This window comes from Cetorhinus maximus, chromosome 11 (assembly GCF_964194155.1).
Source record: "Cetorhinus maximus chromosome 11, sCetMax3.hap1.1, whole genome shotgun sequence".
Lineage (NCBI taxonomy): Eukaryota > Metazoa > Chordata > Chondrichthyes > Lamniformes > Cetorhinidae > Cetorhinus > Cetorhinus maximus.
Genome location: NC_135889.1, coordinates 6,654,196 through 6,680,102, shown reverse-complemented (window position 1 = coordinate 6,680,102; position 25,907 = coordinate 6,654,196). Strand labels below are relative to the sequence as shown.

The 25,907-nt window shown below is 43.7% G+C and overlaps 1 protein-coding gene across 1 annotated transcript in view; it reads right to left on the bottom strand.

The window, feature by feature from the left end:
* Nucleotides 1–1,800: 1,800 nt before the first annotated feature.
* Nucleotides 1,801–25,907, bottom strand: part of abi2b (abl-interactor 2b) — a 131,492-nt gene continuing 107,385 nt past the window's right edge. The window contains exons 4-7 of the mRNA XM_078552777.1: nt 24,864–25,040; nt 21,262–21,348; nt 14,550–14,729; nt 1,801–3,187 (exon numbers count right to left, since the gene is read on the bottom strand). Coding sequence (XP_078408903.1) covers nt 3,012–3,187; nt 14,550–14,729; nt 21,262–21,348; nt 24,864–25,040 — 620 coding nt within the window. The 3' untranslated portion in view covers nt 1,801–3,011. The remainder of the gene's footprint in view (nt 3,188–14,549; nt 14,730–21,261; nt 21,349–24,863; nt 25,041–25,907) is intronic.

Sequence of the window (25,907 nt, the reverse complement as noted above, 5' to 3'; positions counted from 1 at the left end):
CCTGCCCAGGCTGAGATCAGTTAATGTAGCACAGAGCAAAGACAAAAGCTGGCAACTTGCAGCCAGGGGATTATTCACTGTTTTCCCACGGCACTGACAGCTCTGTCAGGTATCCAGTACTCACCTTGATTTAGTTTGACTCAAGATGAACATATGTCACTGAGGGAAAATGTCAACTTAAAGTTCTGAGGGAGCTCAATGAGACACAATTCTCTTTTTTTTTGGACTTGTAGTTGTGAGATGAACAAATCCTGTCAACGTAGAATCATAGAATGGTTACAGCACAGGAGGAGGCCTTTCGGTCCATTGAGTCCATGCTGGTTTTCTGCAAGAACAATTTAACTAGTTCCTCTTCCCTGTCCTTTCCCCGTAGCTCTTCAGGTTATCGATTTAATTCCCTTTTGAAAGCCACAATTGAATCTTCCTCCACCATCCCCTCCAGCCAGTGCACCCCAGATCTGTGTAAAAAAGCTCTGCTTTATGTCACGTTTGGGTTTTTTGCCAATCACTTTAAATCTGCCTTGTTTAGACCTCAACACCTTTGCCAACAGGAAATGTTTATCTCATTCCACTCTGTCCAGACCCCTCATGATCCTGAACACCTCCCTCAAGTCTCCCCAACCCCCTCCTCTCCAAAGAGAATAATCTCAGCTTCTCCAAACCATCCACTTAACCAAAAACCCTCATCCCTGGAACCATTCTCACCCTCCCCAAAGTGCTGCACCCAGCATTAGAGACCACCTGAGGCTGAACCAGTGGTCTATAAAGGTTCATCATACTTTCCCTGCTTTTGTACTCTACACTTCTACTCATAATGCCCAGATCCCATCAGGCTTTTTAACCACAAGGGCAGAGCAGGAATGAGGGGCCATATGGCCTATTCCTGCTCCTATCTCTTCTCTACTTATGACATGGAGAAATGTAAAGCTCAATCCAGGGACCAAAGTGTACTCTGTATTTAAGCAGAAATGAAGCCCTTTAAATCCCAACAGCCTGGCTGCAAACATTGGTCTTGTTCTTGTGTGATACAGGCTGGGAAAAGTCAAAAAACTGCATCAGGACAGTGTAAAGCCTTGAGCATTCATGGATAAAGTCCATCAGTTCCATTTATACTTTGCGTTAACTGGCCTCAGGAATATTATTCTATGAATTTTAAAAAATAAATGAAAGCAAACCTGGGCTCGAAAACATCTGTAACAGCTGGGATGGGTGTCACTGGCCTTATTTAAACTATCTCACCAATACATTGTATGCAAAACACATAATCCTTATATTATTATATTATTATTGTGAGATATACTTGTACGATAACTATTCCCATGAACTTCCTTCTAAGCCGGCCCCCACTAGTCCTGTGCCCCAGTGTTATAGTGATAGATCTGTTCCCACCAGTACTGTACCCCAGTGTTAAATAGTGACAGATCTGTCCCCATCAGTACTGTACCCGTGTTATGCAGTCACAGACATGTCCCTACCAATAGTGTACTCCAGTGTCTACAGTGACAGACCTGTCCCCACCAGTACTTACCCCAGTGTTATACAGTGATCTGCACCCACCACTACTGTACTCCAGTGTTATACAGTGACAGACCTGTCCCCACCAGTACTTACCCCAGTGTTATACAGTGACAGACCCATCCCCACCAGTACTGTACCCCAGTGTTATACAGTGACAGATCTGTCCCCACCAGTACTGTACCCCAGTGTTATACAGTGACAGATCTGTCCCCACCAGTACTGTACCCCAGTGTTATACAGTGACAGACCTGTCCCCACCAGTACTGTACCCCAGTGTTATACAGTGACAGACCTGTCCCCACCAGTACTGTACCCCAGTGTTATACAGTGACAGACCTGTCCCCACCAGTACTGTACCCCAGTGTTATACAGTGACAGATCTGTCCCCACCAGTACGCTACCCAAATGTTATACAGCTCAAATTGCTCTCTCTGAACACCGCCCAAATTTGGAAGGACAGAATCTAAAATTGTACTTAGAGCTGTTTCCCTCAGTTACAGATGAAAACCAGACACACTTGCCAAACATTAGTGAAATACTGAGACCCATATTGCCAGGCAACCCAAGGATACAGGCATGAACTTTGCTACAGGATACTCTGTACAGCTCTGTGCAACACAGCACTCTAATATGACTGCTTTCACATACACTCTCCAGTTGACTTCCTTCTTGAGCCTTTGATGTATGGCTGCATTCAGAATTTCCTTGCAGATCGCTGAGAGGGTGAACAGCTTAATTCAGAATATGGAAGCACCGTCACAGAGGCAGTTTGTTTGGACCATTATCTGGCGAGGGACTTGCCCTGTAGTAACGGTGGTATCGGTCAACCCTTAACACCAGGAATGACTGCATTACATGATTTTGCGTATATGAGAGAAAGCGAGAGAGAGATACTGAGTGTCCATGCATATGAGAGAGAGAGCGGTGTATGCTCGTAAGTGCATATGAAAAGGGCAGAATGTGCATGTGTAGGGGAAAGAGGGTATGGTGTGTGCGTGAAAGATGGCGAGAGTGTGGGTGAAAGTGTGGTATGTGAGTGAGTGAATGAGTGTGAGAGACAGAGAGAAAGTGTGCATGTGTGTGAGAGACTGCGTGTGAGAGAGACAGAGAGAGGGAGAGAGAGAGAGAGAGTGTGTGTGTGTGTGTTTGTGTGCACGTGTGTGAGAAACTGTGCGTGTGAGAGACAGGCATGTGAGTGTTAGAGAGACAGTGTGTTGTGTGCGTGAGACAGATACAGAGAGCGCTCATTTCACAACGAGTTCAACAGTCATCGGAGCCTACACCGGCAGCAGGAATAACAGACTCCGGAGAGACAATGCCACTTCACTCCATCCTGGTTGAATAAAAGGTTGGTTTTTTTTGTGTGTGTGTATCGTTTTACTCAAATCCTTCATATCAGCTTGTGCCTTTTCCAGCACGACAGGAAGCCACAGAGTGCGACGGTGCACCAGTGGGGGGGGGGGGGCAGCTGCCGGGGGGCTGCCTTCTGTGGGTCACTCCGCATAATGCATGATGGATTCCACGTAGTTGCCGGGAAACAGACCAGTCACGCCGTTCATCACGCCTTCGTACCAGCCATCATCATTCTTCTTCAACACATAAATGATGGCACCTTCTTGGAAGGACAATTCATCCTCTTTGTCTTTTGAATAGTCATAGATAGCAACCACTGTGAACAGAGAACAGCAACAATTAGCACTGGCACAGTGGCCCAAGAGAAAGGATCTCTTAAGCAGCCTCTGCTCTTCCCTCGATGTTCAATCTAAACAACCATGGTGAAAGCTCAGTGGGTCCATTGTGGATCGAATCCTCCCTATACCTGCCCACAGTGAGGGGGAGGGCCCTGTCGTTAGGTGGAGGGAGATATCCCAGTTCCCAAGGAGGGGAGGGTCTATCCCAGTTCCCATGGTGAGAGGGAGGGTCCTGTCATTAGGGAGGGGCCTATCCCAGTTCCCAGGTACTTAGTTGGAGGATCCTATGATTAAAATGAACGTATTGAACCTATTTATAGAACTATTGGGCCAAGGAGTTTTTTTCTCATCTTTCACAGGATGTGGGCATCACTGGCTAGGCCAGTATTTATTGCCCATCCCTAATTGCCCTTGTTCTACCAGATAACCTTAATTAATCTGGGAGCTAACCACAGCTTCATGATTTAATGTAAAAGTAATGTTAATGTAAATGTCATGAAAAAGCTGTCCTAAGGAACTTCGCAAATAGATGTGGGCAAAATGGATGTTGAGCCTGAAGAGGAGAAACAGGGAGAGGTGACTTAAATGAAGGTGTGGTCAACGAGATGGGTCTTGAGCAGGTTTTTAAAGGAGGATAGAGGTGTGAAGGTGCAAAGGGGTTTAGGGAGAGTGTTCCGACAAGCAGGACCAAGGCAGATGAAAGCTCTGCCACCGTTAGTGGGGCAAAGAGCTGGGGTTTGGGGGAGAGGGGCAATGGAGAAAGACGCATGAAGAGCCAGAATCAGGGCAGTGGAACACTTGGGAAATGATAGACTGAGAGGTGAATTGCAGAGTTATGCGAGGTGACGCCACAGACAGATTTACAGGCATGGGCAAGGGATTTAAATTAGATGCACTGAGGAATAGGGGATCAATAATAAGGGGTGATGGGTGCGCGTGACAGCGTACGGTCCAGGATAGGTCCGCGTTTTGGACGAATTAAAATTTATAGAGCTGGAGAATGGGAGATCAGGAAGCAGTGTGTTGCGCAGTATTTGTTTCTGGAGGTGGTGAAAGCGTAGATCAAGGGAAACTGAGCAAAGGCAGGTAAATAAAGAGTTGAGGTGCAGGTCAACTATGAATGGCGGAAGGGGCTCAAGGGGCTGAATGGCTGGCTCACTTCTGTTCCTATCAGTTTAGAGCTCAGCTCAGGTTGGACTGGATGCCAAGAGTACAGGTGGCCTGGTTTAACCTAAGAGAGGAGTAACCGGAGAGGTGGATAGAATTGGCAGCAAGTGAGAGGACCTTGTTGCAGGCGTCCATGCAAGCAGCTTGACATCGTAGAGGCAGTAGAGGGAAATAAGAGGGGTGGTGGAGCTGGGCGTCGTCAATGCTTAAGTGGTGGTTGAACTCGGGCCAGAAATCAGGAACTCACTGCGAAACAGATTGCAAGGGCAGGCTTGCACACCTCATCCGGTGAAGGAGCATGGTGCAGTAGTGGTTAGCATTAAATCAAACGTCTGACTCTGAACTGAAACAATAGATTGTTTTTAAATATTGCAATCATTTAGGAAAATCAAGGATTGCAGGTCATTCAGGATAGCACGATGCTTCCTCAACTACTCAACTTCCACATATAAATCCAGTAATACACAGAAGATACAGCTTGGAAACAGGCCACACAACTCAAACCAATCTATGCCAGCATTTACTAGCAGAGTATATCATAAAATTATATAGATAAACAGGTAATCAGCCCTGTGCCAGCTCCTTGATAGAGCTATTTAATTAATCACACTACCCTGCTTTCCCCATCAACTTGCAAATTGTTCCTTTTCAAACGTGTAATGAATTCCCTTTTGAAAGTTACCACTGGATCTGCTTCCGCTACCCTTTCAGGCAGTGCATTCCAGATCATAAAAAAATTCTCATCTCTCCCCCGGTTCCTTTGACTTAAATCTGAGTCCTCTGGTTACTGACCCTTCTGCCATTGTAAACAGTTTCACTTTATGTACTCTACCAAAATCCATGACTTTGAACACCTCTTAAATCTCTCCACTACCTTCGAAGGAGAGAGGCCCAAGCTTCTTCTGCCCCTTCAGGTAACTGAAATGCTTCATCCTTATTGTTATTCCAGTAAAGTAGTGATAATGCAGATTTCAACAATCCAAATATAGACTAGCTTAGTAACAGTGTTAAGGGAAAAGAGGGGAAGGAATTCCTGAAATACGCATAATGGAACTTTCTTAATCAGTGTTTCCAGCTAATAAGGAAGGAGGCATTGCTGGATCTAGCTGCAAGAATAAAGTAAGGCATGTGGAGCATGTTTCAGCGCAGCAACATTTGGTGAATAATGATCATACTGTCAGATTTAGAGTAGTCATGACGGAGGACAAGGGAAAATCAAAAGGTGAAGATGCTCAACTGGAAGAAGACTAAGTGTTGACTAGAATCAAGAACTAGGCAAAATAGTAATTAAAAGCAGGAGGCCAACAAAGAGGACATGGTCCTGGTACAGAGCAGACGTATTTGCACAAGAGGGAAAAGGAAGGCCATTCAAAGCTGGTGCTGTCTAGATGATTAAAGATATAGAGATTAAATGAAAAAGGAAAAGACGTATGACAAATGTAAGGTTCATAATAGAGAATACTGTAAGTACAGAGATCTAAAACACTGAATAAGAGGGACAAAGAGAGAGTACGGCAATAGATTGGCATTTAATGTAAAAGGGAACCCAAAAATCCTTAGTCAAAGGAAGGGTGGTGCTGATTAAGGATCAGAGAGATCTTCTTTAAAGGTATAGGGCATGATTCAGGTATTAAATGTTTACTTTGCCTCGGTCTGCACTAGTGAAGAGGGTGTTGCCTATGTAGCAGAAAAGGAGGTTGTAGCAATATTAGATAGGATAAAAATGAAGAATAGGTACTTGGTATGGGGTTGGTTTTAGTTTAAGCGCTGAGCTAATCCAGTCTTCACTAAACCCACGACAAACAGACGGGACACCATCTAAATACAAGATGAAGAAATAAGTCAATCAGAACAGTTGCCCTAACCTGTGGCACGATCATTAACCTAGTTAGGATAGAAATTAATCCAATGGGTAATTTACTAACTCTCCTTTCATTAAGGATTTAACCAATGTATAAATTTGCAGGCTGAAGTAAATAACATAGTAGAGGACAGTCACACAAGCACATTAACCATCCATCCCCTAATTTCACAAACAGACCTATGGCTATACTTGATGAGGACATCAGTTGTGAAAAAAGATATGCAAATTTTGTAGCTGTCATAATTCTTGCACACAGAGAATTTCCCTTTCACAGACCACAAAAAATAGTGGGTTGTGTTCTCTAGAGGAAAGATTTAAAAGAGGAGAATTCAAAGAAATGGATCGGTTTTATTTGTCACAATTTCCATTCCTCTAAGAATAAACTTGGCTGTTTGGGTAACCAGAGCCATTCAAATTTTGAAACATGAGACTGAATTTGTTGGGAAGCATGAGGAGAGGAATATAAACTGAATGGTCCAATTTTAACGGGGGTGCAGGGATAGGGGAACCTGGGGGCGTATGTTCATAAATCTTTAAAGGTGGTAGAGAGTTGAGAAGGGTGTTAACATATAAATACAGGCAAAGTGCAAAACCAAGGAAGTTACAATAAACCTTTATAAAACACTGGTTAGGCTACATTTGGGCTGTTGCAGCCAATTCTGAGCACTACACTTTAGGAAGTGTGCAGAGGTGTTTACGAAAATGATACCAAGGGTACGTGGGGAGATTGCAGAAGCTTGGTTTGTTCTCCTTAGAGCAGGAAAGGTTCAGAGGAGGTTTAACAGAGAGGTTTAAATTTATGAATGTTTTTTATAGAGTAATTAAGGAAAACTGTTTCCAGTTGAAGAAGTGCCTATGTAACCAGAGGACACAGATTTAAGGCAATTGGCAAAAGAAAGATGAGATTTTTTTTTTTGCACAGCAAGTTATAATGATCTGAAATGCACTGCCTGAAAGGGTAATGGAAGCAGGTTCAATCGTAAGGCTGAAAAGGGAACTGGATAAATATTTGAAGTAGAAAAGGTTGCCAGGCTATGGGGAAAGAGCAGGGGGTGGGGGGTGGGTTATTTTGGATGGGTCTTTCAAAGAGCCAACTTAGGCACACAAAGCCTCCTTCTGTGCTGTATGATTCTATGATTAATAGTGTACAAAGGTTAGCTTGCAGGGCAGACCTTAGCATGAGCCAGCATGCTCAGGAGAAGAAGGGAAAGTGAAGAGAAGCAAACTGCTTTCTTCAGGAGCCAAACAATGAAAATGGAGGTTCTGGGGAGGGTGGCTGAAATGTTTGACTACACCTGGCCTCCACCGGCAACTGGTCCCATCTCAACAAGATAGAAACTAGGAGCAGGAGTAGGCCATTCGGCCCTTCGAGCCTGCTCCGCCATTCATTATGATCATGGCTGATCATCCAACTCAATAGCCTGCTCCCGCTTTCTCCCCATATCCTTTGATCCCTTTTGCCCCATGAGCTATATCTAACTCCTTCTTGAAAATATACAATGTTTTGGCCTCAAGTACTTTCTGTGGTAGCGAATTCCACAGGTTCACCACTCTCTGGGTGAGGAAATTTCTCCTCGTCTAAATGGTCTATCCCATATCCTCAGACTGTGACTCTTGGTTCTGGACTCCCCCACCATCGGGAACAGCCTTCCTGCATCTACCCTGTCTAGTCCTGTTAGAATTTTATAGGTTTCTATGAGATCACCCCTCATTCTTCTGAACTCCAGCGAATATAATCCTGACTCAATCTCTCCTCATATGTCAGTTCCGCCATCCCAGGAATCAGTCTGGTAAACCTTCGTTGCACTCCCTCTATAGCAAGAACATCCTTCCTCAGATAAGGAGACCAAGACTGCACACAATATTCCAGGTGTGGTCTCACCAAGGCATCCCTGCTCCTGTACTCGAATCCTCTGGCTATGAAGGCCAATATACCATTTGCCTTCTTTACAGCCTGCTGCATCTGCATGCTTACCTTCAGTGACTGGTGTACAAGGACACCCAGGTCTCATTATACATACCCTTCTCTCAATTTATAGCCATTCAGGTAATAATCTGCCTTCCTGTTTTTGCTACCAAAGTGGATAACTTCACATTTATCCACATTATGCTGCATCTGCCATGCATTTGCCCACTCACTCAGCTTGTCCAAATCACACTGAAGCATCTCTGCATCCTCTTCACAGCTCACCCTCCCACCCAGCTTTGTGTCATCTGCAAATTTGGAGATATTACATTTAGTTCCCTCATCTAAATCATTAATATATATTGTGAATAGCTGGGGTCCCAGCATTGATCCCTGCAGTACCCCACTAGTTACTGCCTGCCATTCGGAAAAAGACCCGTTTATTCCTACTCCTTGTTTCCTGTCTGCCAACCAGTTTTCTATCCATCTTAATACGCTTCCCCCAATCCCACACGCTTTAATTTTATACGCTAATCTCTTATATGGGCTTTTGTCGAAAGCCTTCTGAAAGTCCAAATAAACCACATCCACTGGCTCCCTCTCATCAACTCTACTAGTTACATCCTCTCAAAATTCCAGTAGATTTGTCAAGCATGATTTCCCTTTCGTAAATCCATGCTGATTCTGTCCAATTCTGCCACTGTTTTCCAAGTGCTCAGCTATTAAATCTTTTATAATGGACTCCAGAATTTTCCCCACTACCGACATCAGGCTGACTGGTCTATAATTCCATTTTCTCTCTACCTCCCTTTTTAAATAGTGGAGTTACGTTAGCTACCCTCCAATCTGTAGGAACTGTTCCAGAGTCTATAGAATCTCGGAAAATGACCATCAATGCATCCACTATTTCTAGGGCCACTTCCTTAATTACTCTGGGATGTAGATTATCAAGCCCTGGGGATTTATCGGCCTTCAATCCTATCAATTTCTCCAACACCATTTCCCTACTAATAGTGATTTCTTTCAGTTCCTCCCTCTCACCAAACCCTGTGTTCCCCAACATTTCTGGTATGTTATTTGTGTCCTCCTTTGTGAAGACAGAACCAAAGTATGTATTTAATTGGTCAGCCATTTCTTTGTTCCCCATTATAAATTCCCCTGTTTCTGACTGTAAGGGACACAGTGGGCTGAGAGTATGGGGCCACCAACATCCTCCATTAGTTTACAGGTGATCCCGAGTTGGATCGTAAAATGCAGAAACGTTTCCTAGCAACAGCATGTGCTGGGGCAACAAGAGCTATTAGAGGAATCCATCTGTAAATAAAGAAAAGCTTCTATACTAAACTCTCAAGTTAAAATCCTAGTCTTCACAGAGGGCACAAGCAGCCTGAGCTCCAGCTCAAGTTATAGATGATTACATTTGGATCTGAACTTTATCACTGTCACATGTCTTGAAACTAACCTATCAGTCATGTTGTCATAGTAACACCTTCTGTACCTTGCTAATCCTAAACATCTGCAATTTCAGCTAACCTTGGGGAGCACAGACAACAGAAAGAAAGCCTTGGTATTCACAGAGCCTGTAACTTCTTGATAAAGACTGGTGAGAACTCGTGTAAAGTGCATCAAGATCATGTGATATAAATGTACATAAAAGGATATTAAATGACAAAATTGCAATGAAAGGTTGGGAGATGTTGAATTTGAAGGAAGAGAATGGTGAGAAGGGGACAGGGAAGGGAGAGCGAGACTCAGAGGACGGGGAGAGTGAGATGGAGAGGGCGGGGAGAGCGAGGTGGAGAGGGTGAGGAGAGCCAGATGGAGAGGGCGGGGAGAGAGTGAGGAAGGGGAGAGAGATGGGGAGGGGGAGGGGAAGGGAGGCAGAGAGAGGGGTAAATGAGGGAGCGAGAGGGGAAGGGAGTGAAAGAGAAGGGAAGGAATAAAGAGAGAGAGAGAGAGGGAGAGAGAGTGGGAGAGAGAGGGGAAGGGAGAGAGGGGGAAGAGCAAGAGAGAACGTGGAAGGGGAGAGTGAGAGGGAGTAAGAGAGAGAGTGGAGGGGGAGGGAGGGAGGGAGGGGGATGGGGAGAGAGAGGGAGAGAGAGGGGAAGGGAGGCAGAACAAAGGGATGAAGACAGGGACAGCAGGCAGAAGAGAGTCAGAGGGAGATAGGAAGGGAGATATAGAAAGAAAAGTAAGGATGATAGTGACGAGGGAGGAGAGAATTGGACATTTGCAGGATTGGTACCAACAAGTTGTAATGCTGGAGAAAGCATATATTTGGCCAATCAGGTGGAGAAACCCGTAGTTGCACCATTTGCAGAAAGTTGTTTATAGTCAAGGTCAGTATCCAGGTTCAGGCACTCCTTGGCAAGTTATCAGCTGCCAGGAATATTTTCCTGACACCATAGCCTCTGGCCCCTGTTTACTGTATGCTGGGCAGCTCCAGTTTAACTTCAATATTAGCATGCAATTTAAAGCAGTTACTGGAGGATCCTGATTTTTTTTTTCCAGCTCTAGAAGTATTATGGCCAGTGTTTTTGACGAAGACTTGCAGAGTACACCTGGGATGGTCTTTGATGAATTCTCAGACTGACCTGGAAAAGATTTGTCTCTCGCCAGGGGCCTAGATTCTGAGATCACGCAGCTACACAAGAATCGAGTAATGTCATGCATCCTTCTCAGATTATTTTCCAGTATTTCAGCCAGTCAACAAGGCACTGAAGAATCTGAAACAGGATATGCGGCTTCAGAAAGCAACTGAGGCACTGGAAATTGCATCAAGTCTGGGTGCTGGGCTCTTTTAGAAAACTGTCTACCAATTGTAGAAGTATTTAACCTCCTCTGTGGTTTAACGAGGTTCTCCAAGCAGTAGCTGGGCTACACTAAACAAGTAAGTCCTTTGTTCCATTTCTGATTGTTGACTCGTTACTTGGTCTTAGCCAGTTCGGCCTCAAGTCTGAAGAGGAAAAATCAGCCTGTGATCTGTTTCTGATGACCAACGATGACCTTTACAGGAAATGTAAGCATGTGGATGCACAACGAGGGCAGGATCAGATGCGACTGCTTGCCCCATGGTCAAAAAGTCTCCTAACCCTCAATTGTCTAGGTTCACAGGTGAGGAATGGCTACCTGGGCAGGATAGATTTTTATTGGGTATCAAGGGGAATGGATCAAAGGTGGGTAACTGGAGTCGAGGTACTGTTCAGCCATTATCCAACTGATTGAGGCAATAAGCTCGAGGGACTGATTGATAAAGGAACAGGAATAGACCAGAGGGCAACAGTGAAATCGCCTCAAAAAAAGTCTAGTTTCAGAAGTGTGTAGAAAGAGAAAAATCATAGAGTGAAAAAAGAATTCAACACAATTATCGATAAGGGATTGAGGTAAGTATGTAATAAAAAAAACTCACATCTGAGAGGGGTGAGAATGCTGCTCCTTTTCACAGAAAATGCTTTATTTTGTATAGAATAATAAGCTGTTCAAGCACAAAGTAATCCTGGGAGAAATGAATCAGATGCTGCTCAAGAACTTTCATCCTAGGACAGCAACGGAATGACTGCAGCTGCTGGAAAATGAAGGACTGGAACATGACCCTCCATCGCTCAGAATTTACACCGATGGTTAAACCAATGACACCCAATTCATTTGTGTGGGAAGAATGTATGAAAGAAGAATGAAAATTACAATGCAGAAACCTAGGGTTAACGTCTCATGGGTTAATAAATCATTGTTGCCGAATATAAAAGAGTACTTGGATCTGCACCTAAAGTGCTGTAAGCTGCAGGGCTATGGGCCGGATGTAGGAATGTGGGATTAGAAAGGGCACCTGGGTGTCCTTGGGCTGGCATGGACAAGATGGGCCGAATGGCCTCCTTCTGTGCTGTAACTTTTCTATGGTTCTATAATGCACTTTCGGTCTGTATTGACTTTTTAAACTTATACTTTGTATTCCTATAAAGAACATCAAGTAAGTTAACACCCAACGTACTATCTCTTAACAGAAAAGCCAGTTGTTGAGACCAGTGAGGTTGGCCAGCAGGGGCTCCACAAGGCAAGTTTTGAAGGCAAACACAATGGATTGTTTAAAGTGTTGACTGACCAGAATCATCACATTCAATCAAAAACACCTTGACCATTGCCAAAGTCTTGGGGGAAAATAAAGAAAAAGCAAGCACTCAAGATTATTAATAGAAGGACAAAATTGAAAAGCTGAGAAGTTATGTTAAATGAAAACAGAAATTGCTGGAAATACTGAGCAGGTCTGGCAGCATCTGTGGAGACAGAAAGAGTTAATGTTTCGAGTTGAATATGACTCCAGTTATGTTAAAAATGTTCTGAACCTTAATTAGATCATACTTAGTTCAGGTCTCCACTTTATAAAACAGACATAGAGGCACTGGCAAAGATGCAAAAATGATTCTCAAAGGATAATTCCAAAACCAAGAGGAAAAACTGACCAGGGAAAGTGAGGGGTGACCTGATAGAAGTCTTTAAGATAATGAAGGGTTTTGATGAGGTAGACGTCGAGAAGATGTCTTCACTTGTCAGGGAGACTAAGCCTAGAGGCTGTAAATAACAAGAGTCCCCAGCTAATACAATAGGAATTCAGGAGAAACATATTTATCTAAAATGTGGTAGGAATATGAAACACACCACCACAAGGAATTGTTGAAATTAATGGTATAGTTGCATTTGAGGGGGAAGAAAGAAATCAAAGAATATGCTGATAGGATGAGGTGAAGAGGATGCTCATGTGGAGCATAAACACAGGCACAAACCAAATGGGCTGAACAGCCAGGTTCTCTGCTGCAGGCCTCATGTAATTTTATGCCATATCCATTCAATATTGAAGGATACCTGTTGCCTGACCATCATCATGTTACAGCCATTTGTTTCTATGTAGATTCAAATGGGTTTGGGTCGTGTATCTGTGGAAAAGTTTGTCTGCAGAGGGCATCCCAAGGGACCTTGGCACAGATCACAGAATCAGGCCCAGCCTGGAGGTAGTAAATTTGATTGACAGCTCTGATTGAAACCTATTATAAGGGGGCACTGCTGTAGCTCTGGACACCTCCCTGGCCAGAGGTCTCCACCATGGATTCTATCGAGCTCAATGTGTTCAAGTAGGTGAATCATAAATTTAGTGTCAGTTCTGCAGCATGAGAGCACTGTGCTAACAACTGGTTTTCATGTTGGTCCTAGGAGAAAGGTCAGTCACAATATAGGAAATGACTTTACGGTTGAGAATCTATATTCTACAGAAAGTGAATGCCACCTTTCATCATTTTACTTAACAAGGAGCACAATGTAAGAAGTGCTGTTTATTCACCTATCCTAAAGTAAATTAAATCAGGGGCAGAATTTTTCATATGGTAGGCGGGTTGGGCGGGAACGGAGACGATCGCTGCCCGCGATTGGCTACGCATCGCCATTTTATGGAGACGAGCCAATTAAGGCCCGCCCAGCGTAATACGCGACCGGTGGCGCTCAGCAGTGCCTGTGCGGGCGGAGGGGAGGAGGGAGAGTCAGGGCCAGGACCACACAGAGCGCGACAATCTCCCTGAGGCATGGAGCTGCCTCAGGGAGATTGAATGGATATTAAAATAACTAAATAAACGATTTAAAAATTTATTTAAGCATGTCCCCTCATGTGACTATGTCACGTGAGATGGGACATGTTTTTATTTTTATGAAAGCTTTTTTATTTATTTAATAGAAGCTTTAGGAAACCTCATCCCGCTCGTAGATGAAGTTTCTTAAAAAACGCGAAGGCCGCTTGGGCTTTTCGCCTGCCCCGCCGACCTTAAGATTGGACAAGCAGCATTACTAATTACATGAATTAACTTTCTTAATGGCCTTAATGGGTCGTTTACAGGCACACAGCTGACTGGCGCGCACCCGTCGAACGAAAGATCGTGGGACTGCGTGGTGATGTCGGGATGCACGCCCGACATCATCGCGCGCCATTTTACACATCAGCATGTCGGGCCCGCCCCCGCAAGCCAACTAAAAATTCTGCCTTGGGTGTTATTTTACAGCCTGTTCAGACTGCTAATAGAACGCATTCAGTCCACTTAAAAAAAAAAGCTGCATGCTGCATGCACCCCTCCGTGATGCAGTCAAGTAGTTGACATGCACAGCAAGGGTCTTGGGATCTCACCAATAATTACCCAGACAGCTGGCCGGAAAAGGCTCCAAAATACAGGGACACTTACAGGAATGGCCAGTGATGCTGAACCCTGGAATGCGTCTTGCAGCAAGAAACACGGCCGTGTTATGAATCACTGAAAATTCACAGGAAGTGCAAGGTGTGACGGTTCAGTGGGGGGACTGGAGTAGGGGGAGGGAAATGTGAGAAAATCAGACAAAACATCGCAAATTTTGTGTATCCTGTTCCACTGACCTTTCTCCAAATAGTTCTTGGGTGCCCACGGTGGATCCTCCTCTGCATACGGGTCACTATACTCTACTACAGCGGTCTCTTCCTCCTCATAATCCTCTGGTGGTGGGGGAGGAGGGGGTGATTCGTCAAACACTACATCTTCAGCTGGTGGAGGTGGTGGTGGAGTGGAGCCCTCTGAAACTACAATGTTGATATTAGATTAAAGGAAAGGATTTGCATTTATATAGCACTCTCATGACCTCAGGATGTCCCATAGTGTTTCATAGGCAATAAAATAGTTCTGATGTCTAGTGAGAAAAGAAACATGGCAGCCAACTGTGCCACAAAGAGCAATGAGATAAGTGACCATATATATCTGTTTTAGGTGTTGGTTGAGAATAAATGTTGGTCGGACACCGAGGTCATCCCCTGATCTTCAAATAGTGTCAAGTGTTTAAGACCAGAGGGAAGATGGGACCTCAGTTTAGTGTCTTATCTAAAACATAGCGCCTCCAACAGTGCGGCAGACCCTCAGCACTGCACTGGAGTGTCAACCTAGATTATTTTCCCAAGTCTCTGGAGCGGGGCTTGAACCCACAACCTTCTGTCTCAGCGGTACCAGTAAACCAAGGCTACAACATGCAATAAGCCTACACTTTGCAACAGGTTATACTAGCTGGATATTTTCATCTTTGCCACAAAAATCTCTCCACTATCTCCAAGAAATTGTGCAAGTCTTACAGACAATAGTATTTTGCTAATTTTAAGAAGATAATTAAAATTCTCACTGCCAGAGCAATTTATATTTTGTTGCTGAAAAGAGAGACATATTTCTAAAGGTTTTTGTCTTGTACTCATCAGGACAAACACAAGGTGGTAAGAAAGATGGTCAAGGAGGGTATCCAATCAAAAACGAAGGCATGCAAAGCGGCGAAAACTAGTGGTAGGCCAGAGGATTGGGAATTTTTTAGGAACCAGAAGCAGATGACTAAAAAGCTAATAAAGAGGGAGAAAATTGATTATGAAAGTAAATTGTCAAGAAATGTAAAAACAAACAGCAAGAACTTCTACAGGTATGTAAGAAGAGAGTAGCTAATGTGAGCGTGGGACCCTTGGAGGATGCGACTGGGGAATTGATAACGGGGAGCAGGGAAATGATAGGTAATTTAAACCAATATTTTGCATCGGTCTTCACGGTGGAGGACACTATAAACATCCCAAAGATATCAGATAAGCAAGGAGCTAATGGCAGGAAAGATCTTGTAACAGTCTCTATCACGCAGGACAAAGTATTTGACAAACTAATGGGACTAAAGGCAGACAATTCACCAGGACCTGATGGCCTGCATCCAAGGATTTTAAAGGATGTGGCTGCAGAGATAGTGGAGGCATTGGTCGAAATATTCCAGAACTCATTGGATTCCGGGAGGGTCCCAGCGGATTGGAAAACTGCTAATGTGACACCCCTGTTCAAGAAGGCAGGGAGACAAAAAGCAGGAAGCTATAGGCTAGTCAGCCTAACATCTGTCGTTGGGAAAATGCTAGAGTCCATTATTAAGGAAGAAATAGCAGGACATTTAGAAAAGCTTAACGCAATCAAACAGAGTCAATATGGTTTTGTGAAATTTACTCGAGTTCTTTGAGGATATAACAAGCAGATTCGATAAAGGGAAACCGTAAGGTGTGTATTTGGATTTCCGGAAGATATTTGATAAGGTGCTACATGAAAGGCTACTGCACAAGATAGGAGCTCACGGTATTGGGGGTAATGTATTAGCATGGATTGAGGATTGGTTAACACACAGAAGACAAAGAGTCGGGACTAATGGGTCTTTTTCAGGTTGGAAAGACGTAACTAATGGAGTGCCACAAGGATCGGTCTTAGGGCCTCAATTATTTACTATTTATATTAATGACTTGGGTGGGGTGGGGGGGCATAGTGTAATGTATGCAAATTTGATGACGATACAAAAATAGGTGGGAGGGCATGTTGTGATGAGGACATAGGAATCTGCAAGGGGATATAGGTAGGCTGAGTGAGTGGTTGAAAACTTGGCAGATGGAGTTTAATGTAGGAAACTGTGAGGTCTTGCACTTTGGTAGGAAAAATCAAAAGGCAGACTATTATTTGAATGGAGAGAGACTCCAAAAAAGTGCAGCACAGAGAGATCTGGGTGTCCTTGTGCATGAAACACAAAAAGTTAGCATGTAGGTGCAGCAAGTAATTAAGAAGGAAAATGGAATTTTGGCCTGTATTGCTGGGGGGTTGGAGTTTAAAAATAGGGAAGTCTTGTTACAACTTTACAGGGTGTTGGTGAGGCCGCACCTGGAGTACTGTGTACAGTTTTGGTCCTTGTATTTAAGAAAGGATATACTGGCATTGGAGGCAGTTCAATAGAGATTCACTAGGCTGATTCCTGGGATGAAGGGGTTGACATATCAAGAACGGCTAAACAGGTTAGGCCTTTATTCATTAGAGTTTAGAAGAATGAGGAGTGATCTTATTGAAATGTACTAGATTCTGAGGGGGCTTGACAGGGTAGATGTTGAAAAGATGTTTCCGCTAGTGGGGGAATCTCGAACTAGGGGACATAGTTACAGAATAAGGGGACACTCATTTAAAACCGAGATGCGAAGGAATTTCTTCTCTCAGAGGGTAGTGAATGTCTGGTTTTATGTACCCCAGAGAGTTGGGGAGGCCAATTGCTGGGACATTCAGCCTACATACCTGGCATTGCACCGATACTGAAATTCGTACACGACTTCGCTCAGCTGTACGGTAGGCAACACGTCTTTTTGGACTGGCGGCACATTCAGTTTGTGAAAAATGCCACTCGTGGCCACTGAAAGTATTTAAAGAGGAGGTGGATAGATTTTTGAAATATCGGGGAGTTGAGGGCTATGAGGAGCTGGCACGAAAGAGGAGTTGAGGCCCAGGGCAGATCAGCCGTGATCTTATTGAATGGCAGGGCAGGCCTGAGGGGCCGAATGGTCTACTCCTGCTCCTATTTCTTATGTAAAATGTCAAATTTCAAACAATCCTTGAACAATCGGTTAAGGAAGCCGTTTCACTTTGCTATTATGCAGTGGCTACATGAGTGGCATTTTTCACGAACTGAATGCTGCTGCCAGTCCAAAAAGATGTGTTGCCCACCACACAGTCGAGCAAAGTCGTGTATGAATTTCAGTATCAGTGCGATGCCAGGTATGTAGGCTGTATGTCCCAGTAATTGGCTGATTGAATCAAGCAGCATGTTCCTTTGGTTGTTCACAATAGGCAGAGTACAGGCTGTATTCAACCAGCTTGCACTTGCAAAACCCAAAACGAAATGTCTGTTAGATGTGATTCTGTGATTGGGCAACACTTGATGAACAATACTGAGTGCACTAATAGCTACACTAACAACCAATTTAAGATAATCAGTCAAACTCATAACGTGGCTCATTCGTAACGCTTGCAAGAACTGACATATATTCGTATACAGGTACCTGTTCTCTGCAAACAAAAGATACGTGTTCAAGCCTTGTGCCTTTTTTTGAATTACCCAGGAGCTTGGGGAGTCTATAGTTCCCCTTGCTTTCTCCATGGCAGTGCCTCGACTAATCAGCACCCTTTACTCCTGTAGTTTAAATTGTTGTGATCGTTTGAAATTTGGCATTCTTGCATTTGTTCTGATGGGTGCAATACGAAATGCTTCAGCAACACGTCTCTCTTTTCAGCAATTTTTATTTTACTTTGAGAGCAAATCGGCTTCCACCAATTTCAAAGTCCCTGGTCTCAAAATAGTTCCAGTGACGTGAGTCAGAACACCTTGAAACATGAATGCTGCTCTGGATTAACCAGTTTATGACAGCTTTGTCAAGTGGATTTGTTTTCCATCCAAGATGAGAGGGGGAATTGCAGAGTGCTATAGGGATTGGATGGTAGAGTGTTTAAACACCCCTGGAATATGGTATAGAATCCTCACTGACTGACAGGATGAAATCTTTGCTGTTGGCAGTTAGAATCTTACATGAGTTTGAGCAGTCCTAATCCAAATTCTTAATGGGCATGGACAGGGACAAAGAGGCACTAAGTTGGTGATTTTACTCAGAGGGTGTCAACTGATAAAAGGTTACACTTTCGCATTCAGGGATGTCTTCCACGTTTGGGTGAAAAATGCATCTTTGGGGCAGAGTAGATGGACCTTCATCGAATCTAATATGCCACTCAATGCCACTGAATCTAATATGGGCTGGGCATGTTTGACAGGGCTTCTTGGGTGAGGTAATTGAGAACAGCTGATGCCAATGGAACTATGCCCATCGAGGGTTTCAGGAGAAGATGAGAGAAAAGGGGCTAATGTAAAGGCAACTATGCAAGGAGGTTATGCATTGGGGAGTTTTGCTGTTACAACTCTCTACAACATTCAAAACTTGCATATTTGTGCTGCACAGAGCAGCCTTAAGCAGCAGTGATTCATTTTCAAAGACAAAGAGAAGAGTGCTAAATGTTATCTTAAAAATAACCCTCTATGCACACTTTGAAGCTGCAAAGACAATGCAGGAACAGACTGGGCTTCCAGTCATCCTTCCACTTCTTCGGAGCAAGACAGAATTTCGGCAACAAGACACAAACTAACCAATCAAACAAAATGGGGATGAATGGAGTAGTGGTTCACACACTGCCTTTCACCTGAGCTTTGGGCCTTTTTGATTTAACCGAAGTCACTGGGTGCTTGCAATTAATCGCGAACATAGGCGAAGAGGTGATGCTCGGGGTCACATGCGGGTGTCTCACTTCCGGGCCCTTGATTCAAATCCAGCCCAGACCAATGGGCTGAAAGTCACCTCTGTCTGCTAGCAACTATGGCAAACGTGCTTGATTAGTCTGGTCCCAAAGGGTGGGAAATGGAAAAATGTCACAATGGTGCAAGAGCAGTTGGGACAGAGTGGACAGAGCTTGGTTCTGCTTTAGCTTCGGCCATAGTTCACAGGGTCCTTGATTCTATCTGCAGCATTACCTACGCCTTCATTTCCATTTCTCCTCATGACGATCACAAGGTCTCCTTGGTCTCCATTAGAGACTGCATGGGCCAGATCATTGTCCACCACTGAGAATATGATCCTATCACCAAAAATCTTCCCCTCTCCTCCATGTTTTGGAGAAGGGTCATTATCTCTGAAACACCCCTCGTTCATTCTTCCTTAACTGAGTTCAGGTTGCCCTGCTAGTGATACTCCCATTCAAACCGTAACAGGTGTAACCCTTCTCCCATCCCCTGGTCCCCACATGCCCATGTGACACATAATATGTACGTATTTGCTCCAATCTCACGTAAATCAATTTGCAGCTCGCAGTGCAGTTTCCTCTATGCTGGTTGGGCCTAATGTAGTCTGAGTTATTGCTTTGTGAAACATTTCATTTCAGTCCATAAACATGCCAGTGATCTCTCTGTGACTTGTCTCTTTAACTACCTCTCTGTTCAACCCATGCACCTCTGCCCTTCAACACTTTCCTAACCAATCTCTCTACAATTCCTGAACAGCCTGCAGCATTTTGCTCTGGAGGCTGCCTTCAACAAGTTAGACCTTAACCAGCTCTCCTACCTTCCTGCCTGTTTCTTCACTTACCAATACAGTTCATTCTTCTCCATTTCAGAGATTTTATTTTGTTTCCTTTCTGTGTCTCCATTGCCTTACTCACTCTGTACATTGTGCACCAGCTTATAATTTTAAAGAAAAACTTTAGAATATAATTAACTACCTTCCAAGGACCAGAATCCTTATACTGGGTCTTGACATTTGTGGCGCTCTTCCCCTCCTCCTCCACATTTTGTACAGTCCTATTAAGACTCTTACTAGCTTCCAATTTCCAGTTTTGTGGAATCCCTTAAATAAAGGCATTAACCACTCTTTTCCCATTGCAGATGCTCATGCACCTACTGGATCACTAGAGCACTTGTTGCTTCTCTTTTACTTATGGCCAAGTGCTAACTCTGTACCCAATCCGTGCTGTACCTATCCTGGAGTGCATAAAGGGACAGTGTAATGGGAGCTTCACTCTGTGTCTAATTCATACTGTATTCCCCTGGAGTGTCTGAAGAGACAATTTAGAGGGAGCTTTATTCTATATCTGACCCCGTGCTGCACCTGCCCTGAGAGTATTTGATGGGTACAGTATAGGCAGTGCTTGACTCTGTGTCTAACCCCATGCTGAACCCGCCCTGGGAATGTTTGATGGGGACAGTGTAGAGGGAGCTTTACTCTGTATCTAACCCCGTGCTGTATCTGCCCTGGGAGTGTTTGACGGGGACAGTGTAGCGGGAGCTTTACTCTGTATCTAACCCCATGCTGTACCTGCTCTGGGAGTGTTTGATGGGGACAGTGTAGAGGGAGCTTTACTCTGTATCTAACTCCGTGCTGTACCTGCCCTGGGAGTGTTTGATGGGATCAGAGTAGGGCGAGCTTGACTCTGTATCTAACCCCTTGCTGTACCTGTCCTGGAGTGTTTGATGGGGACAACATAGAGGTGCTTTAATCTGTATCTAACCCATGCTGTATCTGCCTTGTGAGTGTTTAACGTGACAGTTTGAACATGACTTTTACCTGCCTTGGGTATGCACACAGTGTTGGATAAGCTGACCATGTTTTGTGTGCTTCATTTCTGTTCTTGGTGTAATGGTTTTGCAGAACCTCTGTGAGTACAGAGTGCCCCATTGCCCATGACAGAACATGGAAAGCGTGGACTTACTGTTATCCTGAACTCTGGCCACGAAGCCCATCAGCGGCAGCTGTGGTGTAACCTGCAGAATAGAAGGTGGGGGTGGAGCGAGTGGCGCTGCACATGGGAGCAGACACAGGAGTGAGGGAAGGGAAGGGAACAAACACCCATGAGAAGCAGCAGAGAAAGCATTTACAAACAAAACAAGAACACATCTGCAAGGCAAAGCTGCATCGAAAAACCCACATCAGGCACAAAGCCAGGAGGAGAGCAAAGCTTTCTCAACCAGAAATAATCAAAAGGAAATGCTGCTCACAGACACACACTGATCAATATCAGGAGCAGGGATACATTAAACCATTGCAGCTGGGCGACTGTTTAAGAGTGAGGGAAGGGTGATATTAATTCAGCTTCATCCTCGCACAGATTCGTTTATTTCCATACTAGCCAGTGTCCCACAGAGCTCCCTTTGGGTGTTCTGGAACCTGAAGCACAGGTGCAATGTTCAGTTGCTAGCTAGGCCTTTAAGGTAACTGTTCAGGTGTTGTGCATCAGGAGATGATGCAAAACAGCTTGGGGTCATTTAAAGTTTAATTCCTATCGTTGCTAGTTTCCCCAGATTGGGACCAACTTAGCCCTGCTTCTTAACAACTTCATAACCTCTGCAAGTTATCAGGTCAGAAAAGCCAGCAGAAAATATCCAAGTTTCTTTTTATATATCCATTTGTATTAAAATTCTTATGCCTGCGTGAACTCGCTGTCTGCACACCTGTTATGCTTTTGTCTCACACTTTGTGTTAACCGTTTCCATGGGAAATGCCTGTGTTCACATTCACAATGGAAAACTGCCTACAGCATATTGAGAAGATCCAGCTGTGCTTCAGGGCTCCTGTTTGTAGCATAGCTTTATTGACTCAAACAAGGCAGAAGGCAGCAATTCAGCCCATCATGCCTGTGCCAGCTTTGAGAAGCTATCGGATTAGTCCCGTTCCCCTGCTCCGTGCCCTAGAGGCCTGCAAATTTTTCTTTTTCAAGTATTTTGAGAGTTATTACTGAATCTGGAGTGCCCTTCCAGCACCCTTTTAGGCAACACATTCTAAATCATAATAACTCTTTCCATGTAAAAAGTTTCTCATCTTCCCTTTGGTTCTTTTACAAATTTCCTTAAATGTGTGCCCTCTGGTTACCGGCCCTCCTGCCACTGGAAACAGTTCCCCCCTATCTACTCTAACAAGACACCATAACATTTTGAGCACTTAAATCTCCCCTTAACCTTCTCTGCTCCAAGGAGAACAGCCCCAGCTTCTCTAGTCTCTCTACATAACTCAAATCCTTTATCCATGGATCATTCTCCTAAATCTCCTCAGCACCCTAAGGTTTTGACATCCTTTCTAAAGTCTGGTACCCAGAATTGAACACAACATTCCACCTGAGGCCTAATTAGTGATTTAGAAATGCTTAGACTTAATATTCTTGCTGTTATACTCTGTTTATACAGTCAAGGATCCCATACGCTAGTTTTACTACATATTTCCACAAGGGTTAGTGCTGTGACCACTGCTGTTCACAATTTACATTCACAATTTGGACTTGAAAAACACAATTCCTAAATTTGCGGATGACACCAAATGTGGGGGTGGGTGGGGTGGGGTGAGAAGTCAACACTGAGGAGGATTGCAACAAATTACAGGAGGACATTAATAAACTTGTAGAATGGGCAAATAATTGGTAAATTATGTTCAGCACAGATAAATGTTAGATAGCACATTTTCGTTGGGAAGAATTGGGAGGTCACTTATTACTTGGAAAGTTTGAATCTAGGTGGGATAAATGAGCAAAGGGGTCTTGAAGTACAAATATACCAATCACTAGAAGTTGCACCACAGGTTAGCAAGGCCATAAAAAAAGCAAACCAAGCACTGGACTTTATTTCTAGCAGGGTACAATTGAAAAGTAGGAAAGTCATGCTAAACTTGTATTGAACCTTGGTTAGATCACGCTTAAAGAGCACTGTGTGCAGTTCTGGTCACCATATTATACAAAAGGATATAGAGGCACTGGAGAAGGTGCAGATAAGATTTACAAGGTTGATGAAAGAAATATGTGGGTATACATCTCACTAAAGGATCGACTGGCTGGGTCTCTTTTCTCTTGAAAAAAGGCTGAGGGGTGACCTAATTGAGGTCTGTAAATTTATAAACGGTTTTAACTGATTCAGAAAGAATGTTTCCTCTTGTGGGGAAGAGCATAACTAGGTGTCATCAATATAAAACAATCACCAAGAAATACAACAGGAGATTCAGAAGAAACTTCTTTAGTCACAGAGTTGTGAGAATGTGGAACTTGCTGCCAAAGATAGTGGTTAAAGCGAATAGAATGGATGCATTTAAGCGGAAGCTAAACATTCATATAAGAGAGAAGGGAATAGAGGGTTACGATGGCTTAGATAAGAAAAGACAGGAGGCGGCTCAAGTGGAACATTAGTATGGACTGGTTGGGCCAAATGGCCCGTTTCTGTGCTGTATATGCTATGTAATCCCATGTACAGCCTTCTCAAATTGACTACCACCTTCAAACATTTGCGTAAATACACGTCAGAAGTCTTGCCCCCACTTTGAAATTGCACGGTTTAGTTTATATTGCCTCCCCTCATTCTTCCACCCAAAATCTGTCAGTTCTCTGCATTAAATTTTGTTTGATCATTTCAAATGTCAATATCCCTGTTTACTACACTTCTGAATTTTGTGTCATCTATAAGCTTTGAAATTCTGCACTGTACACCCAAGTCCAGGTGATTAATACATATCAAAAAGAGCAATGATCCTAATATCAACCCTTGGCGAACACCGCTGGATACTTCCATCCATTCTGAAAAAACTGTTCACCACTCCCTACTTGTTGTTCCCAAGCCAATTTCGTATCCATGCTCACTGGCCCTTTAACTCCATGGGCTTCAATTTTACTAACAAATCTATTATATGGCACTTTATCAAATGCCTTTTTAAAGTCCATATACACAACATCAACCACACTACCTTCATCCACCCTCTGAGCCACTTCCTGAATTAACTCAATCGAGTTTGTTAGACATGATTTGCATTTAACAAATTGATGTTGGTTGTCGTTTATTAATCCATGCTTTTCCAAGTGACAATTAATTTTGTCCTAGGTCATTGTCTCAAAGTTTTTCTAGCACCTACGTTAGGCTGACTGGCCTGTAGTTGACAGCTCTCCTCTTTGTCACAACCCTCCGGTTCTCTGCTACCACTCCCAAGTCCAAGGCGGGTTGAAAGATTGTGGCCAAGATCAGGTGCAGCCTTCTCAGGGAGCTTTGGTTGTGACACATTTAGAACGAGATACAGCCAAGCTCTGTGTTACTACTTATAACAACCTTATAAGAAAGTGCACCCAGGCTCACAAAAGAATCAAACTGACTAAATCTGAAAAGTTTCAGTTCTTCCTGATTGTGAACAGAATATCCATTCGTACACCCAGTTCTAGCACTGAGAATGGAATGGGAGAACACCTGTATCTTGGAGACTTTATTTCCCTGTTGCAACTCTGTGGACCCCAGAGTTTTTTGGTGGATGAGTATTACGACATTAAGCGGGACTGGTCGAGAGCATCTTTACCTCTTGATTCAGGTGCCTGGTTCTGACTGTAGTATGGGCCCCCGTTGACTTGATTCTGGACATTGCCCTGCGAGGTCATGGATGGTGGGCGTCTGTAGCCGGGTAGAGATCCTCCTATAGTGGTAGGATTCTGCCGGGGCACTGGTCGATTCATGCTGTAGAACTGAGGAGCGTGCCCTGAAACATTTGAGGGAGGAAAAAGAGACTGAGTAAGCAAACGGCGTTTAGACAAAGTCCTATAGATGAATAAGAAGCTGCATTTCTAGGCGCGTCGTTCATGACCTCGAGACTTCCCACCGCATTTTACGGTCAATGCACTTTTGAAAAGTAGTCACTGTCGTAATGTAAAAACTGCAGCAGCCAATTTGCACATGGGAAGATGCCACAAACAGCAATGAGGAAATGACCAGATCTGTGCTGGTCAGATTACCGTGCCTGACACCACTATAGGCACAAAGAAATTGGGCCAGATGGTCTGTTTCATTGTAGTAAACTATATGTAATATAATAATATAATTAATATAATAATATATGTAATATGTTTATGATGTTGATTGAAGGATAAATTTTGGCCAGGACACCGAGAGAACGCAACTGCTCTTCATCAAATAGTGCCATTGGATATTTTACATCCACCTGAGAAGGCAGGCAGTCATTGGTTAAACGTCTCCTCCGAAAGGTGGGTGACTTTTCAGCAGAAGCCCTACAATGGGCTACTCTGCATAGAATCATCACACCGACTCTTATGGAACCGCTGTCTGCAGGATTGGCTCATGATTATAATTTTACAGTACTGAGTCTACTGATTAGGCTTTGTTCATACAACTAACAAAACACAGTAAGGAAACCCAAGAACATAGTGGTAATTTGTGTGTGGAGCCGGAAGACATAGGTAGGGTTCTAAATGAATAAAAATGAATGCCCTTTTTCCAATAATTTATATTTTTTATATATATTTTTTAAAAATATATTTTTCTTTCCCCACTTATTTCTATTATTTTTAAATGTATTTCCATTCATTGTTTTATCTCCACCTTTTAGCCC